Source organism: Aulonocara stuartgranti (assembly GCF_965226115.1).
Source record: "Aulonocara stuartgranti genome assembly, chromosome: 17".
In the NCBI taxonomy this organism is placed as follows: Eukaryota; Metazoa; Chordata; class Actinopteri; order Cichliformes; family Cichlidae; genus Aulonocara; species Aulonocara stuartgranti.
The window spans coordinates 37,478,500-37,497,093 of record NC_138953.1 but is presented as its reverse complement, the minus strand read 5'-3'; the positions used below and the strand labels follow the sequence as shown (position 1 = coordinate 37,497,093).

The following is an 18,594-nucleotide window of genomic DNA, read 5'->3' as shown; positions in this document are numbered from 1 at the left end:
TTGTGTCCCACAAGCCTACTCCCCTCCACACTCAGACACAGTCCTATAACCTTATTTCCATTACCAATACAATAAAATAGAACAGGTCAAATAAAGAGAATAGAAAGAGAGAAAGAGACTTATTTCCTGCCTGTAACACAAGGTGGGTTCATTTGATTTTTGTTGCCAGTACAACTCAGTTATGGGACTGGTTTCAATTCGAGAGATTAAGTGTAAGCGGTTTAACAAGTACAACTTGGAGGTCTAGTGCCGGCTTCACTGCCATCACAGCGACCTCAGGTGTGACGTCTCCTCTCTCAAGGTAACGTATCACTATTAAAGCACTGTTAAATGTCAGTGACCATGTTTGTTCTTTAGTCTGGTAGTAAGCACATTTCCTATCTCATCTCTATTTCCTGTAATCCCACCTCTTAACCAAGTGTGACAAACACAAAGAGTTGCAGTGACAATATCAGCATTTCACACTCAGCTAATTATTTTAAAGAGAAATGTCGCAATATACAGTATAACACAAACTCACACAGTCAGCAGCTCTGATGATGTTGTTCAGTAGAAATAAGAGTCCAGTACATTATATATCAAAACAAGCCACTTTAATTAGTAATGTGAAAGGGGGTTTATTGCTCCCCCTGACTAAAGCAACTTTCCCAGGTTATATGAATAAAAACTTGTACAATCCAGACACATTTGTATGCTGTTGATTTTTATTGCCATCTTGATATTGTTTAGATTGTTGTCACTGTTTTCAGGGACGCATCTGCGACCGAGCCACCACCCGAATGGCTGACGACAGTACTCAGAGCTTCAAGGTAATGAATCAAATTCATGTGTCTGAATTCTATCAATGTCTTAAAGACACCTACCCTCAGTAGCAGCTCCAGGTGTAGCATCTTGGTGATTCCTCGGCTTCTCAGCACCTAAAAATCTTCCCCGTTCCCCTACAGAGTAGATACTCCGGTTCCGCTGCTTTTCTTCATGTTGCCAAGGGCAGCACCGAAAGGCCTTGAGAGTCAGTCATGAACCGGCGTTCATATTGTGACGACGAACACTTGAAAAACGAATCCCAACAAATCCCAGCACTTAAAGAAGTCCATTTGTTGTCAACCCGAGTAAGCCTTTTCTTTTGATGATGCTGCCATTTTTAGAGAAGGGAGAAAGAGGAGGGAGGGGGGGGGATATGTAGTGCATTCTGGTTCTTGTCACAAGTGCAGCCTGCTCAGCAGAATCCACTTTCCCAGCTCACGCTAAGTAGCTGGGGCTTTGCTTGTTTTCTGACCCTGACCACCTGAGCAGTAGATAGCAGGCTCAGGTAGAGATTAGGGTGGACATGTGCAGACGCACACTGGCCCGGGCTTGGAGATGTCTGCCAACTTTCACTTCCATTGAAAGAAATGTAAAGTTGGAGTTATGTGTTGCAGTTTGACCTGTATGTTTGGTACCTGAGCGTCTCCATCGGTTCTATCCTGAAACCTCTTATTTTCTGACAGGTCAGATATTTGAAAGGCACCTCACATGAAGGGACTCAATTTGCCTTGTAGTGGGAGTACCCAGGTCAGACGCCCTGTGCTGCCTTCTTTCTTCTTCTTGCACATTGTAGACACTCAGATACATTCATATTTATAGCCATTTAATCCCAGCCGAACACTGGCTGGATGCAGATAGCAGTGAAGAAGGATTATGGCTCATTCTGAGGACGGTGCATACTGTCACATTCTAAAACTACCACTGCGTTCCGGTGCTGTTCTGTGAAGGTGTGCGACATAGGAGCTAATACTTTGGTTTGTCTGCAGAGAAGACGTGCATCACATTTGTGTATTTATGTTCAGAATGATTGAAAAACAGAATAACTGCACTCCTCTAATCAATTTCACGCAGTGCTCGTACTGCGGTCACTCACCACTAGCCACCGGAACTGTAATCTGGGATTATGGCGCAAGTAACCGTCTGCACCAGAAGGGAGTGGATAAAGTGCCGATCTAATCCTGGCCAATTCCAACACACAACTGACTGCTGGCCAGCAGGAAGTGTCTCTTCAAAAGAAGGATCACATTATTCCGTCTTGCTGAACAGCAGGAAAGGACAGCACTCCCAACTGTTCCTTTTTTTCACATAGTTCTTGATAAATCTTTCACATCTCTCTCAACCTGCTGTCACTGCAGCAACACAGAGGTAGCTTGGTGACATCACGGACTCAGAGACTGGATGACTCATATTCAAGGCGTCAGTGTTAATTTGATGCTGTTCTGTTTCATACTTAACCCACTGATCTTTGACCTCTGGGTGGTCTAGTTGAGACAGAGAGCTTCTAGGGGGATAAATATTGCTTTGCTTTTGAATGCAGTTCTCATTTGTGTGTTCCAGTCCCACTGATTTAATTATAAAGCCATATCACTGGAGGTTAACTGTCCAGTTCTTGAATTACCTTGTATCGATGTTGGTGTTACAACAACCCCTGGTGGCCAAACATGGATGGGGTAATATGGTCTAGCATGGTAGCAAAGCATAGCCACGGCCTGTTTATGAACACAGTGGGTCTCAGAGACAATCAATGTCTGTTACCAAAATCGGGCTATTCCAGATGCGGTGCACTGATGACGGCACCTGCATTCCAGTGTCGTGACATAAATGCTTCAAAGCCACTGAAAATACTTTAATAGCCAAATGAGAGCCAGCATTTAGGTAGGAGCACCAGTTGTTGTGGGCAGGGTCACAAAGGTCAACTTCAAAATGAACAGTGCAAAAATGGTGCAGCTGTGTGCTAGATACTGCATCGTCCTGTTGTTTTGTATCACTAATGAAGCATGACACAAGGAGTACTTTATTTTCTATATAACATGATTTAATGTGCTGCATTTGTCTGTGAGGAGAGGTGAGGATTGCAAAGAAAGCCACAGCATGCAGATTATATGCTTATGATCAGAAAGTGCGCTCATGAGACTTTGCAGGGAGCGCTTTTCCCTGATTAGTGGATCAGTTGGTGAAATGTGATCGCAAACGTAAATGTTAACACAGCTTGGATTCAGATTCATGCATCCCTTTATTTTAAAAAAGAAATAATAATAATTCTGCTCTGTGTTTTTAACCAGGCAGTTGACCTGGCTGTTCAGCTGTCCCCAGCTCTAAAAACCAAGCCACATGTGGTTGACTTCGGGACTGTCTTCACTGACCACATGCTGACTGTCGAGTGGAGCGTGACTGAGGGCTGGCAAGCCCCGTTCATCAGGCCGTTCACAAATCTTTCCCTCCACCCAGCCTGTTCCTCACTACATTATGGCATTCAGGTACACCAAACCCCTCCTTATTTTAATTTATGAGCTTTACTAGAGTAGCTTTGCATGATTCACATTTCAAATTCTTATTTACGTTATACCAGGCTGTTTTTAACACCTATTTTAATTTGGTACTGAGTAAAGATAAAATTTGTAAAATTCTGACTAATGGACAATAGCACACAATTAATCTGTACTGCAGTAAAATAAATGCATATACTAACAGAATAAAGCTGTTGGCATTATTTCAGTTTACAGTTTGAATGTGTGGTTAAAAAGCCATCAGGGTTAAAGAGAATTCAGTATTTTCAATGTTCTCTGTATTCTCAATAGCTGTTTGAAGGCTTCAAGGTATACCGCGGAGATGACAGCCGACTGCGTCTCTTCCGACCGATGCTCAACATGAGCCGCATGGCTGACTCTGCCAAGAGAGCTTGTCTGCCTGTAAGATGGATGTAGAGAAAAACAAAGGGGCTTAATGTGGGAATAAATGAACGAATGAGCTGGGGAAAAACAATGATGAATAGGTTTTTGCTATCGCCCTCTGTCTTTTGTTGTCTCACTCCTCCAGGCCTTTGATCAGACAGAGTTGCTGGAGTGTATCAGGAGATTGGTAGAGATTGACCAGGACTGGGTTCCTCAATCAGACTCAGCAAGTCTGTACATAAGGCCAACATTTATTAGCACTGAGGTGAGGAGGATGGTGACGTTCTTGTGGGGGCGAATGTTTTCTAAAACTGAAAAACAATTTAATTTCCTTAATGTGTTTATGGCAGCCTTCTCTGGGCGTAAAGCGGCCTGGCCGTGCCTTGCTGTATGTGATCTTGTGTCAAGCTGGCTCTTATTTCAACTCTGAGGCAGATGCCATCTCCCTGTGGGCTGACCCAAAATACACACGGGCCTGGAAAGGAGGAACTGGAGATTGCAAGATGGGAGGGTGGGTAGATGCATACTGCATGAAAGCTTGCTTAAATTTCCTAAGATATCAGCCATGGCACTCTGATATAAGACTTAGTTTGATTTGGTAATTAAGATTTTACAGTGTGGGTATGTATAACACGCAGAACGATCAAGTCTTTTTTTTACAGGTGTATCCTAATGATCTTACTTTGGATTTCCACAGGAACTATGGATGCTCCCTGTTTGCCCAGTACGAAGCAGATGATTACGGGTGTCAGCAGGTGCTCTGGCTGTATGGACAGGACCACCAGATAACTGAGGCAGGAACTATGAATATTTTCCTGCACTGGATCAATCAGGATGGAGGTTGGTCAGTTGCAGAGACTGTATCTTAATAACGATGACGCTACTTTCAGGGGCTCCGTATGTTTGGTATGGCAGAATTACACACAAAAGTCACCCCCTGCTGGTCATTAGAAATAATGTAGGTTTAAAGCACTGTATAGAAACGATGGACATAAACCTACGTCTGTCTAATAAGCAGGAAGTGGTGACCTTTCTAGTCAAAGAAAGAACTTAAAGCTCTTTGGATGGCTGTGAGGAAACTACACTGCTAGTCACTTGATTTATTGCCTCAGTAAACACTTTTCTGATGTGTTTATGGTTTTTGTTGCTAGTTTTAAACCTTCTTTACTAATGTGTCCATTTTGTAAATTGCTCAATTTCAACCATTTTTGTACAGTGGGTCTAACAGGAAGTGGAACTGCTCTTAGGTTGAGGCTTCATAACAGTCCACAAAACCAGGTTTTACATCAAAGGGTACAAGGTTATCTTTTAATATACAGTCTATCCATAACAACAGTGAGAAAATATTGCCAAAAAACCTCATATTTCTTTTATTTTTTATTATATCAAATAATGTTTTTCTTTTTCTAATAGAGGAGGAGCTTGCAACTCCACCTCTGGATGGCATCATTCTCCCAGGCATTACTCGACGGAGCATCCTCGAACTAACCAGGAAATGGGTAACAGACACACATAGAGTCCAGATGTGCATATTTTTAAAAGAAAATGAGATTTCCTGTGTAAAATTTCATGTAATCTGTGAAGTTGGTTTGATATCAGTAGCTGCATGCCTGACTCTCTATTGTTTGATGGACAGATGAACACACTTTTAACAACAGCAGCACAACAGATGCTGATGACATATCTCAAAGGTTACAGTGCATGAACACATTTTCAAAAGATTGCTGTTCTGTTTTTTTCAGGGTGAGTTTAAAGTGACAGAGCGCTACCTCACCATGAGCCAGCTATGCTGTGCTCTCAAACAGCAGCGGGTCAAAGAGATGTTTGGCAGCGGGACTGCCTGCATGATCTGCCCTATTGGACACATTGTCTACCTGGGAGAGGTACTGTAGGCATGAGGGACAAACAACATGTTTCCTGTCTGAAACTAATTTATATACATTAAATCCAATCATACATTAAGTGTATATACACTTAATGTACTGTAGTGTGGATCACTAAAGATACTGATACGTGTTTTTGTTAAAGATATTTCACTTTATTCAAATTTTGCAGCAAATGCTATAGTTTTAAAAATGTTAGTTGAATATACTAACAGTATTTAATGATAACCACCAGTGAAGTGTGATCATAAAATCCTGGGACTCCTGGGAATCTTGGGCTAAATAGCAAGTTTAGCTAACTTGGTATTCTTACACTCACTAGCCACTTTATTAGGTACATCTTACTAGTTCTTCCTTCAGGTTTACCTTGAGAACTGCGTTAATTCTTTTTGGCACAGATTCAACAATTCAACAAGTAGCATAACATAGCTGTTGCAGATTTGTCGGCTGCACATCTGTGATGGGAATCTCCTGTATCACCACATCGAAAAGGCACTGAGATCTGTGAATGTGGAGGCTTGGTTGAACAGTGAACTCATCGTCATGTTCAAGAAGCCAATTTGACATGATTTGAGTTTTGTGACAGGGAATGTTATCCTGATGGAAGCAGCCATTAGTTGGTGGATACACTGTGGACATAAAGGCAAAGAGACAGTCAGCAACAGTGCTCAGGTAGGCAGTGGTACTTAAATGATGCTTAGTTGGTACTAAGGAGTTCAGTATGTTCTAAAACATATCCTCCACACTGTTACACCACAGACAGGATGGATCCACAGTTTCATTTTGTTCTGACTCTACCACCTAACGACATTTTTCCAGTCTTCTGTTTTATGTTTTTGTTTTAGCCCATGCAAATTGTAGCCTCAGTTTCCCTTTTACTGCTCAGCTGTAAAATTTGATGGGGTATTTTTGTTACCTCATCGGGCAAGTGGGCGGCATGGAACCCAAGTTTGTGATTATAATAACAATTATAATAACTTAGATTTGTATGGCGGTTTTCAAGAAACCCAAGGACGCTTTGCACAAGATAATTTTGAGACCGGAGCAACGGTGCAGCCACTAAAAATCTTGAACGAGTTCGAATCTCAGTGACTTCAAGGTCAGAGGTCAAGTTTTCAAAAGTTTACTGAAATCTTTTGAATCTGATAATTCAAGAATGAAGGAACGTAGGATTTCTAAAATGATGCCATTGGTGAATCTACCAGTAATGTGTTAAAAGTAACATGTTACTGTAATCTGATTACTTTTTTCAAGTAATGAGTAAAGTAAGGTATTACTATTGCAAAAAAAAGTAATTAGATTACTGTTAGTTTCCCATAAGCACGCTGCGTTACTGCATCAGTAAACCGTGATTTTGTGTGTGAGAGTGTCTCATGACAATGACGTCCGAGCGCGACATCCGTGGCAGCAACAGACGTGTGCAGATCAACAGTGGATATTATGGAGTGCAGGAGAGAGTACGACCATGCAGCGTTTAAAGCTTGGACGTACTTATATTAATTTGAGTTTGATTCCGTAAAAAGTGACTAAAAACACTGACGTCTGCTGTACGCTCTGCGTGGGAAGAAAACGTCTTTCGACAGTGAAAAATGAAACTTTAAATCTGAACAAGCACCGAGCACGCTGCCACGGGAATGTGACATTCACAGAGAAACCCCCGGATCCCCCCACTGACATGACCACTGCGGCACAGCACAAACCTCCACCCATCCCACTCCTGCTAAACAGCTGACAATAGATTTAAGAGCAACAGGACTTAGTGCCGCTGAGTCTTTGATTTTATTTATTGTTTGCTGTGTTTTACTTGCATCTATTTGAAAGAGTGAGTGTAAACACAAAACATTATTTTATTTTATATGCTGGAATATGCAGAAAATAGGTTTGAATTTTAATTTGATTTCATTTGAACAAAGTAACTGGATTACTTTCTTGAAAAAGAAATCAGTAATTACTCACTATGTAATTACTATGTTCAAGTAACTTGACCAGCACTGCGGGCGGTCACCAGTAATTTCTTAACTGATAAGTCTGGCACCTGCTGTGGTCTTCTGCTGCTGCAGCATCTGGTTCAAGGCTCGACATGCTCTTTTGCATATCATGGTTGGAACAAGCAGTTTTTTGTCACTGTTGCCTTCGTACCAGCTCAAAGCAATCTGACCATTCTCCTGCAACCCCTGACATCAACAAGGCATTTACCCCCAGAGAACTACGGCTCAGTGGATATTTTCATTTTTTCAGATGATTTCCTGTAAACCCCAGAGTTGGTTGTGTGGAAAAATCCCAGTAGATCAGCATTCTCTGAAACGCACCAATAATGATGGCAAATTTCCTTAAATGGCCTTTTTTCCTCCATCCTGATGCTCACTTTGAGCTTTAGCATGTCAACGTGGGGATGAGCTGTTGAATAAGTATATCTAATAAAGTGGCCAGTGAGTATACAGCGCATCACTTTGCAAAAAGTTTTGCCATGTCACATTCTGCTTAATCACAGCTTAAAGAAATATACATTTTGTGATTACATTTCCCTTTAAGAAATTATAATGTAAGGAAAAAAGCCTGCTCCACCATCTGTATTTGATTAATGGTTTAATATGAAAATAGCATACTTTAATACTTATAGGGATTGCTTTGAATAATGAGGCTCATGGTATCCTGTGACCAGAACCCTGTGGCCTCTTGCGTTAACTCCATCTGCTCACTTAATGTTCACCCTTTTCTCTAAACTTATTTTACAACAAGTTGATTTGCAGAGACAATAAAATTATTAAAACTGTGTGTTTTAGAACTTGCATATCCCCTGTCGAGATAAGCAGTCAGTGACATCACGGCTCACAAAAGAACTCACGGATATACAGGTAGGTGGATGCCCACACATATGCTGACACTGTTTTCCCACAGATGCCTGCTCGAGCTTAGTAACAGCTGATTGAACATTTATGTTCTTTACACTCCTTTTACCCCAAGGATTCTTCTCTCAAGTATTATTAAATTACTTTGAATAAAGCCTTCAGTAATGCGAAACACTCTAACTTGAGCAGTATCCTACAAAATAAAAGATGGGAGCTGGATTTACTTGGCTAAATGACAGCAGTGTTATAATTTGTCACAGGCCTGGCTTGTTAGTTACTCACTTTTGGTAGACAACAACTAAAAGGTTTCGCTGGAAAAAAGGCAAATAAATGGAAATGTTACTAAATTAAATGATTAATGTGGCTGATGAAAGGCAAGACCTATTAAAAACAAATATTCCCTCCAAATATTCACTTATCTTGCATCTCCATAATTGCATTACAGAACAGTTATCTGAGTGGTTATTATGTAAGTCATTGAGATAAAACTATTAAACTGTTATTTTTTGAACAAACCCCCGTCGGTCGTTATTTATCATACACCCACCGATTCCATTATTTTGCTGTAAGTACATAATAAGTGAAATATCTCATTAAGTAATGAGTAATGACTTGGTAATATTGTACATGGCCTATAATCAGGTCACATTTAAAGTCTACTCAGCACTGCAGGTTTAAAGAGATTCATAATATGCTTTGCTGAAGGCTAGATTTGTGTTAATGAGGCTGTTGTGTATTGCCTTCTTTCTGTTATTGTGCTGTGCAATGAGCCTATTAGCAGCGATATGAGCTTGAGTGTGATCCTTACTTTAGTTCCTTGTTAGTTCTCAGCACAGTGCATTTTGTCCTCAAACAGTGTTTTCAACTGAAATGTACCTGTGCATGCTTAACAGATGACCTCAACATCCTACATGTTATAGAAACAAACTGACGTACAGTATATAGCCAAAGGTATTTGCTGGTCTGCCTTCACATACATATGAACTTAAGTAACATCCTATTCTTAGTTTTCACATGATGTTGGCCCACCCTTTGCAGCCGGTTGAGTGTGTTTATGGGAACTTTTGACCATTTTTACAGAAGCACATTTTTGATCTCAGCCCCTAAAGTTAGGCGAGAAAGCCTGGCTTGCAGTCTTCAGTCTAATTCATCCCAGAAGTGTTCTGTTAGACTGAGGTCAGGACTCTGTGCAAGCCAGTCAAGTTCTTTCAGCCCAAACTGGCTCATCCATGTCTTTATGGAGCTTGCTTTGTGCAATTGTCCACAGTCATGTTGGACCATCTCCAAACTGTTCCCACAAAGCTTGGAAAAAAATGTCCAACATTTCTTGGAATGCTGAAGCATTAAGAGTTCATTTCAACTAAGGAGTCAGGCCCAACTCCCGAAAAACAGCCCCACACCATAGTCCCCCTTCACTTTGCACAATGCAGTCAGGTGAGTACCATTCTCCTGGCAGCCGCCAAACTCAGATTGCCTGAAGGAGAAGTGTGATTCATCGCTCCAGGGAGCACGTCTCCACTGGTCTATAGTCCTCTGCTTTACACCATTGCATCCATCACTTTCCAATGCACTTAGTGAGGTAAGGCTTGGATGCGGCTGCTCAGCCATGGAAGCCCATTCCATGAAGCTAGTCTGAAGGCCACATGAAGTTTGGAGGTCTGTAGCGACTGACTGCAGAAAGTCAGCGACCTCTGCACACTATGTGCTTCTGTGATTTTACTTGTCCTACCACTTCTGGCTGAGATGCTGTCATTCCCAATCACTTCCACTGTGGAACATTTTGTAGCGAGGACAGTTCATGACTGGAAGGTTTATACGCCTGTGGGAATGATTGGAACACCTGAATTCAATGATTTGGTAATATAGTGTATGTTTAGTATCAAAGCTATTCTCCATACACAATGTGATGCAGCTTGAGGTCTAAATAGGCCTAAAGCTCTCTTGGCTCTCTCACAGGGTATCATCTTGCTCCATCTCACCCTATGAATCTTCCTCTTCGTCTTTTCCTCTTGCTTGGCAGCTCCATTTTCAACATCTTTTGTCCAGTATTCCATTATCCCTCCTCTGCACATGTCCAAACTATCTCAGTCTTGGTTTTTTTTGTCTCCAAACCAATCAATCTGAGCTGTCTCTTTAATGCACTCATTTCTTGTCCTGTCTTGTCTGTCCCAGGGAAAATCAACTCTTCCACATCTAGCTTGGCCCCCTGGCTTTTTGTTAGTGCCACCATCTCCAAACTATACATCATAGCAGGTCTCACTACCATCATGTAAACCTTCCCTTTCACTCTTGTTGCCATCTTTCTCCTGACACTCGTCTCCACCCTGTCTGCACTCTCTTCCTCTCTTCTGCACTGTCCATTACTTTAGATAACTAGGCTTTAAAAAAGGCATTTAAAATCATAAGGCTTAGTCTAGGATATTTGAATTAATCTATGAATAGGCTTCAGAACCAGTTGTATGTGTCAGTTTACACTCGTAAGGAAAAAGCAAATAGGGAGGCAGGTAGCAAATGAAACTATAATGAGCTTGAATGGAGAGAAAAAAAACAATTAATGCCCCTGCAGGGAAGTAGCAGGATGAGTCTAATAAAAGTCCAGGCAAAGTATTTATAACAGAGAAAAATCAATGATCCGAATGGGTGATAATTAATGAGAGCAAACCAAAAGGGAAGCAACTGGGAACAACTCCAAGACACAAGCAGGCAGGCAGGTGGAGGGTAAACTGACACATTAGTAGCTAATAGGAAACAGGGGAAACAGTCTGGGAATCAGAAAAACAGGAAGCGCTCCAATAAACACAACACTACCAAGTTAAACAGAAAGTGACATCAAGCAGTAACAAAAGAGAAAAGGTTATCTCACTTCTCTAATTTGCTTCCTCATCTCCTCTGTTCTCCATCCTCTTGACTGTGACCCGTAAACCAATCCCAGCAGTAATGTGTTTTGTTTGAGCTCCAACCAAAAAAATCTATGATGCAGTTGTGACACATATAATATTTGACTGACATCGCTTTAAAAAGAGGCTCCAAAGGACAGATGTCTCATATTAAGTGCCAGTTGACTTGACTCCCGTCTCTTCCTCAACTCCTTCACTCACATCTCTGGTGAGAGTCACTATAACAAAGTGAAAGTAGTCGAAGATGTGCAATTTCAGAAATGAAAATGGAATATAAGAAACAGAACAGGCAGGGACAGACAAGACATGGGCGTAATCATAACAGAGAATGTCTTCAGTGGTACAGCAGATAAATTAAAAAACCAAAATAAATAAAACATTTCTGCATGTTTTCTGTGTGCTGGATGTGAAACTACAGGAGGCGGTATTATAAAATTCAGTGGCTTCTACCAATAAATTAAAAATCTTAAATGGACTGGGTCTTATTTGGCACTTTACTCTTGCCTATGGATACTTTGGCATTCAGATTGGAGCAACCAGGCTTCCATTTAGCAGATGACATGCTTTACCTCCAGAACCATAGCCACCCAGCATCTGACTTGAACTTCTCCTTCGAGATCGTCGTCTACTACTACGTCTACTACTCGTGGCTGCTACTTTGTTGTGCTCTTGCACTTTTACTTCTGCACTTGTACTCATTTTACACTGAGGGTCACATAGGGCCCACTTTGTTTTCAATGAGCTGTGTGCTGGTGTACACTCGGACTGATCCTCCTGTGCCTTTGGTGGTGCCTCTCAACTGCTCCAGTGCTGGCCTATGCAACTGCATAGCTATAGACCCATATGCGTTATCACCACTGATGAAATCACATAGTGCACAGTATAGTGATCAGAATGAAACTTCCTGCAAACAAACTAAAAGATGGCAGCTGTCTGGACTAGTGTGGGAGATATTAAGTCATCTAAGGGTTTATGATTCTTAAAGGTCAGTTACCTTAACTGTTGATCACATCTCCTACATCCTTCGGTGTTCTGACATTCTGGACTGCAGAAACTGAAGGACTTTCAAAGCAGAATCAGTTATTTTGACTACATTTGCATTGGAGGCCTCACTACTGCATTACAGTGTTATAAAGATATTATGTCTTCTTGGTCTCCTAAATGTCCTCTAAGCACTTTGATTAGTTTATCGCTTCAACTTGCCTTCTGTCTGTCTTCTTCTCTTTACTTTCTCTGCTCTCTGTTTGTTTTTTTGTTTGTATTTGCAAGTCTGCGCTGGTCAATTAGCATATCTCCTCTCTCCATCATCCAGGCCTTGTAAGTGATATGTGCGACAAATGCACTGCCGCCATCGCCATCTTTGTGTGCGATAACATCCTCCTTCGTCGACAGAGTAGAGACAGTCGCTGGCCTAATGGAGAGTTGCAGATAGGGGCAAAGACAAACTCCCGAATTCTCTCATTAAGCTTGTCGTAATTGCACAAACCCAATTATTGCCTCAGCCTTTTGTGATCTTCAAAGCCAAGATGCTGCAAATGAAGCCTCGAACAAGTGCGAGAGGAGGAGGAAGAAGAGGATTTGGGGGAAGAGGGGCGAGGGGACGGGGTTGGAGGGTGGGGGGGTGCGTAGCTTAATGAACAATAAAATTGACAAAACGCTGGAAAACGCTGCGCTCCTTCCGCAGCGCTGTTAAATCTGTTGACATTTCATTTGGAGGGAAGCAGTGCAGTGTTAGCCCCCCACACACGCTCTTCCTCCCGCCCCTCTTGAAGACAACATTGTGCAACAAACAAACGAGTGGTCTGAGGCAGCAGATGAAAGATGGGTTTACTAAGTCGCCCTGCTGTTTCTCTTTCAAGTTAATTAGAAATCACATTCTTTTGTTTCCCCTTCGCAGGCGTTTATTTACTTTCTCACTTCGACCATTAGAACAAATTTGCAACATGAGACACAAATAATTGGATTTGTCTCCGCGGCTGTCACGGATTGGGGAACATTTTGTTTTGATTTTTTATTATAGTTCCTTTCTCTGTGTTGTGTTGTGTTCCGTTTGGCGGCTGAGTTTGCAGATTCGCTTACGGATATTTGAGTTCATTTTTTGATTTGTGTTGCGCTCGCAATTAAGCAGATTGAGGCGAGAGAAGTTTAGTACTTAGTGGCATGAATTTTCTTCTGTGCGGGCCCCAAAGGACCAGATTTTCACGTAACCTTTTCGTGACCTTGGTTCTGTTGCAGTACGGACGCACACCTAGTGATTGGACTTTCATGGTGTAGCAGTGTCGAAGGAGCCTGGACACAGTGAAGCAATGTAAAGTATGTGCAATATTTGGAATTTAACTGCAATATAAGTGACTCCTTTACTTAGGTTTACACTTAAATTTAACACAAACACAGAACTGTCCAAAGTAGTTAATAAAGTAGGATAACGTCTCATGCAATGCTGCACAATAACTTACATTATCCCCGCCATGAGGACTTGCTCTGTAACTTCTTCCCAGCATCCCAGTGTTGATAAGTTTCACATGACTGCGTAAGAATTTCAAAGTTGCTACAAAATGTCTTGAACTCGAAAATAAAAACATGAACTTAAAAGTCAATTCCTGTCAAGGATGCTTATGTTTTAAACATATTAAAGTTGTGTTGGAAGTAAAATTTTCATTTTCTGTATGATGAACCAGGAAGCTGAACAGAAACAGAACAGAAACAAAGGTGTCTTCCCTGACTGGTTGGTTAGTGTTGCTTATTGAAACTGGTTGTAAAAAGGTATACAGTGTGGTATGAAAAACTTACTTTGGTCACTAGCAGCTTTGACCTTACAGGGTGCAGAAACATCTTTTTCCATTCAGGTGATGAACTGCATCAAGGCCTCTTTAAGAAAATGAAGAAATACTACCAAAAAGCACCTACAGGCCTTTCATTGGTCATTAGCAGGCCTGCAGTGTGTATTTTTACGATCATGTATAAAAACACAGACATGTATGTTAATTGTGATATTTTTCTTTTTATCTTCATTATATTATTGAATAAAACAAACAGTGATGAATAACACAGCCTCTCTGTAAGAATGAATAATAAATAATAAGAACATAGTTATTGTTATTGTCCTTCTTCTTTGCAGCATACATCAGTTACAGGCGCTATTAGTGTCACCTCTTGATTAACACCTGTTTGCAAATAACCATGACAACACATTCCACTAAAAAAATAGTTTAACAACATGTATTACGAAGCACCAATGTGCAGGTATACGTAACATATATGTCAACAGCATACACCTACGCATGCTCATAACATGCATGTGATCTAATATATATATATATATATATATATATATATATATTAGATCACCCAAAAGCTATATAGATATTGATAATCCTGGAACATTCAGCAGTTTTTATAGCAAGTTTCATCCAGTTTGATTAACGCCTCCAATAGGAGTTAGGAAACAGATCTAAGTACGCGGACATCACTCGAGTAATATTTTGAATGGTGAAAAAATAGAAAATAAAAATATGGAACTGGAAATCATGATAACGGTTCCACTTAAATATAGACTACTCTGATGAAACTGACTAGAAACTGTTAATACTGTGTAATTAGCCATGTTTTAAACTTAGCTTGTAAATTGAGCTCTTGTCCATAACTAGCTTACTAGCAGTTTGACTCTTATAATCAATAAGCAGTGATTAGGAGGTTATTAAGGGCAAACTCAGCTAATGTCTCAGAGGACACAGAGTTTGGTTTTGGAAGAATAAGTCAATAATAATAATAAATGTTTTCTAATGGTTAATAAAGGGCAAATAAGCTACAAATGTACATGCCTATAAGCCACAAGTTAATGGTGAATATGTGTACCTTAAGATAAAGCTTCATCAAAATTAGATATAATATGTTAATTGCTGAGTTTTACTGGCTGCTGGCTGTAGCCTCACAGTTCTTAATGTAACACGAGAAATGCATCAGTCTCTCACCGTCACAGCACCTAACACGTAGCTGTATTCAAAGATTCTCTATGGGGTCTTACCACACATCATGGAAGGAAAACTTATTTCCTTCTTTTATTTGCACATCTAATAAATGAACTGAACTCTTTCTAGCTCTCTTGGTTTGGCAGATATGTAGGAAAACGTATGAGGTGTAAGAAGAAGGATGCAGTCCCACATGCATCTCACCTCTGTATTTTCAATGTGAGGAAGATGTTCCATTCAAAAGACCCTGTCCTTGACAAAGAAAGACCCTTTGAATGGAACACATGATACTCTGTGTGTGTGCTGGAAATCACTACTTCTTTTTCACTGAGACGTTTGCGGTGCCGATGCAAGTCAACATCTAAAGAATTTATAGCAGCGTGCAATGGTTTTAAACAAAGTACTAATGCATGAGTAGTTCTATAATGCTCCAGGCTGTATGTTGTGGGTCATTACACAAAGCTAAAGAGATGTATTTACCATTTAAATTGTATATTTACAAATAGTTTAAAAATCAATCTTAGGATCAATAACAGCATGGAATGCCAATTTGAAAGAGTTAACAGGTGGGTTCAGAAGTAAGCAAGCACATCAGGTGGTTAACTTCCTCTTTGGAGAGTGGTGAGAAGTGGGCAGGCAGTAATAATAAGAGGGTGATTGTGCATCCAGAGAAACTCCAAGGGAAAACAGAGCTGAATCGACTGACTGGAAAACGAGCTGAGAGATCGAGGACCTGAAGCTGAGATGGCTGTGACGACCTGGTGACGAGTGGATGTTGAACCAGCTCTTTTATATGCACACTGATGAGGAAATGGGAAGCAGGTGCATCCACTGGAATTCCGCCAGTTGCTAGAGCAGACCTCTGGGAGGGCCACGTAGTGCAGGTAGGTGCCGCCCACACTCTCAGAGGAGAGAGGGAAAGCTAAGAGAAATGAGAATAAGGAAAAGAGAAAGAGAAAGAGAGAGGAAAAGCAGAAGTAACCAGAGCCAGCAGTGGAGTCCAGGCAGTCCTGTTTGATACAGGGAACGTGAAAGTCAAGTGGAATTCTGGACAGGCGGTGCAGAATCCTCTCAGGATGTCAGAGCCTGGCTTTACAGAGATGCCTCGACAATTCTTAATGATGCAAATGTTTTTCTGTCATCCTCTGTGCGCACACACACAGACACACAGTCTCCCTGAAAGAAGCTGGAACATAACCAAAGTAATTAGCATTATGGAGTCATAACAGAAAGCCATCAAAATGGAGAGTGCTTATCTGTTTGTGTGTGCCCATATACACACATACGCATACACACACTCGTGAATTCAGGTAGCTTAAAGATGGGGGTAAGTTGTGTCCACTAGTAAATTCATGTGCTATTAAAACTGTCGTTAAACTAAGCTGTCATAATCTGTCTGTGCATCCCATAGTTTGTGTGTGTGTGTGTGTGTGTGTGTGTGTGTGTGTGTGTGTGTGTGTGTGTGTGTGTGTGTGTGTGTGTGCGCGGGTGCGGGGTTGCCCGGTGGTTGGACAATTTTTGGATCTTTCTGAAGATGGCTCATTTTGGCAGCAGCTCCTTCCCTGTGTGCAGTGTGCACAGCTGCTGTTGAGTGCACATGTACACACACAGACACAAAACACAGACTTAAAAACGCCAAACGCTGTCTAGCCCGCCTAATCGATGGCACCGGTGGAGTAGCCACAGAGCATCTCTTAGCATCTATCCTCTAATCCTCCTTTTCCTTCCTATTGCTGTTAAATGCAGGCAGTTTGTTGAGTAAGCATCAGTTATAAATTAGCTTCTAAAAGCTCATTAACATCATTAACATTACATCTAAGACAGGTGGTTGCTTTAAGAAGGGACGAAGGTAAACCTGAGCTGTTACGTCACTTATATTTAATTTGAGCTGATCAGATGATTCTTATAATAGTATGTGTCTAACAGCGGCAAGCTGGTAATTTATGGTATTCTTTTTTTGCGGTTATATCAGTAAATCATCATCATCATTATCACACATGTAATAGAAGCTTCTTAAAATCAGAGCTTCCAAAGCGCTGTGAAAAACAAGCAAAAAATAAAAAATTCAAAGAAAAATAAACCAGACATGACAAGATAAGAAGGACAGCAAAGAAACCAAGATCAATAATCAGTATGGTTGCTTCCTTATTCAGAAGGCTTCCACAGTGGGTAGCTCCACATGGTTGGTTTGGCAGATTGTTACACCAGATGTCTGACACAACCCCAAAGAGTTTTGTCTCCTCCTGGAGCTCAACTGGTGAACTTTTACTTTTAGTAGGTAAATATGTGAACCACTGCACTAACACTATAAGTAAATGGGAAATGATTTTTTTTTTTTTAAAAGGATGATAAAAAGTGAAACCACATCAAATCAAATCTGTTAAGATGTGTTTTTAGAAACTGATTTTAAGGAGGTCACTAGTTATAGGTCTCCTCGGGCAGGTCCTAGCCCAGGGGCGCTGCTCGTGCTTTCAGAGTTCAGTACGTTGCCAAAGTATCTCTCCACTTTTCTCTTCTTAAAGTATTCCCCCCCCCCCCCGTAGCTCCTTCATTTCTTTTATTTTAGTTCTCTCTCTCTCTGTCTCTCTGTTTCCCAGGCAGGCCGCTCCCATTCAGCCTGAAGACGGTGATGATGTTTTAATTGTCACTCCTCGTTAAGGCAGCCGTGACATTCACGCGAGGACAGAGGGGAGGCAGTCGGCATAATCAGAGGAAATGGAGAGAAGGGGGAGACGGAGCGATGGCACCCATTCAGTTACTAAGAGTGGTATTTGGCTCTGAGCAGTATGCCTCCTTCTCTCTCTCTGCCTTCCCTCTCTCTCATCCCGCCAGGGCATGATCTGATTTGACAAGCGCAACGCTGTCATCTTGAGTTTGTCCAATTTGAAATTCTAATTAATGAACTCGGCGCCACTATGTGTTTTTGTCGTTGTTGTTGTGTTCTCCCTCTTCTTCTCCTTCTTCATCTCAGGCCTGTTTGTCTTCTATTCGCCTTTTCTTTAACCTTCCTCCTTCCCTCACTCCTCCGGTCTTCCTCCGACGGGGCGGTGTATCTGCACCGCCGCTCGCTCTGGGTGCGATTGTGGTCTCACACCATGGCAGATGATATCAGTGGCTTTGGGTCACCCAATTAGAATCAAACTCTCTGTGTGTGTGTGTGTGTGTGTGTGTGTGTGTGTGTGTGTGTGTGTGTGTAGTGCCATTGTGGTTGTCTGTTTGTGTCTCTTCAGTGTTTTTCTCTCAGAATTGCTGTAAAGAAGTAGAAAGAGGCGCAATTGCTGCTGATCACGGGTGTTAAGGGG

General features: G+C 41.3%; 2 protein-coding genes across 3 annotated transcripts in view; one reads left to right on the top strand and one right to left on the bottom strand.

The window, feature by feature from the left end:
• Positions 1-1,136, bottom strand: part of lrmp (lymphoid-restricted membrane protein) — a 29,810-nt gene extending 28,674 nt beyond the window's left edge. The window contains exon 1 of the mRNA XM_082511965.1: positions 864-1,136. The gene's annotated coding sequence lies outside the window, so the exon portion shown is untranslated. The remainder of the gene's footprint in view (positions 1-863) is intronic.
• bcat1 (branched chain amino-acid transaminase 1, cytosolic) lies at positions 10-14,404 on the top strand. Of its 2 annotated transcripts, XM_082512009.1 has the most exons (11): positions 10-301; positions 750-809; positions 3,087-3,281; positions 3,603-3,713; positions 3,841-3,960; positions 4,046-4,206; positions 4,393-4,535; positions 5,109-5,194; positions 5,438-5,578; positions 8,362-8,433; positions 13,560-14,404. In XM_082512009.1, the coding sequence occupies exons 2-11, from the start codon at positions 780-782 to the stop codon at positions 13,596-13,598; spliced, it is 1,098 nt and encodes a 365-aa protein (XP_082368135.1). In that variant the 5' UTR covers positions 10-301; positions 750-779; the 3' UTR covers positions 13,599-14,404. The 2 variants fall into 2 exon arrangements, with proteins under 2 accessions (XP_082368135.1, XP_082368136.1); XM_082512010.1 differs by lacking the exons at positions 10-301; positions 750-809 and adding an exon at positions 1,326-1,487.
• Positions 14,405-18,594: the final 4,190 nt, after the last annotated feature.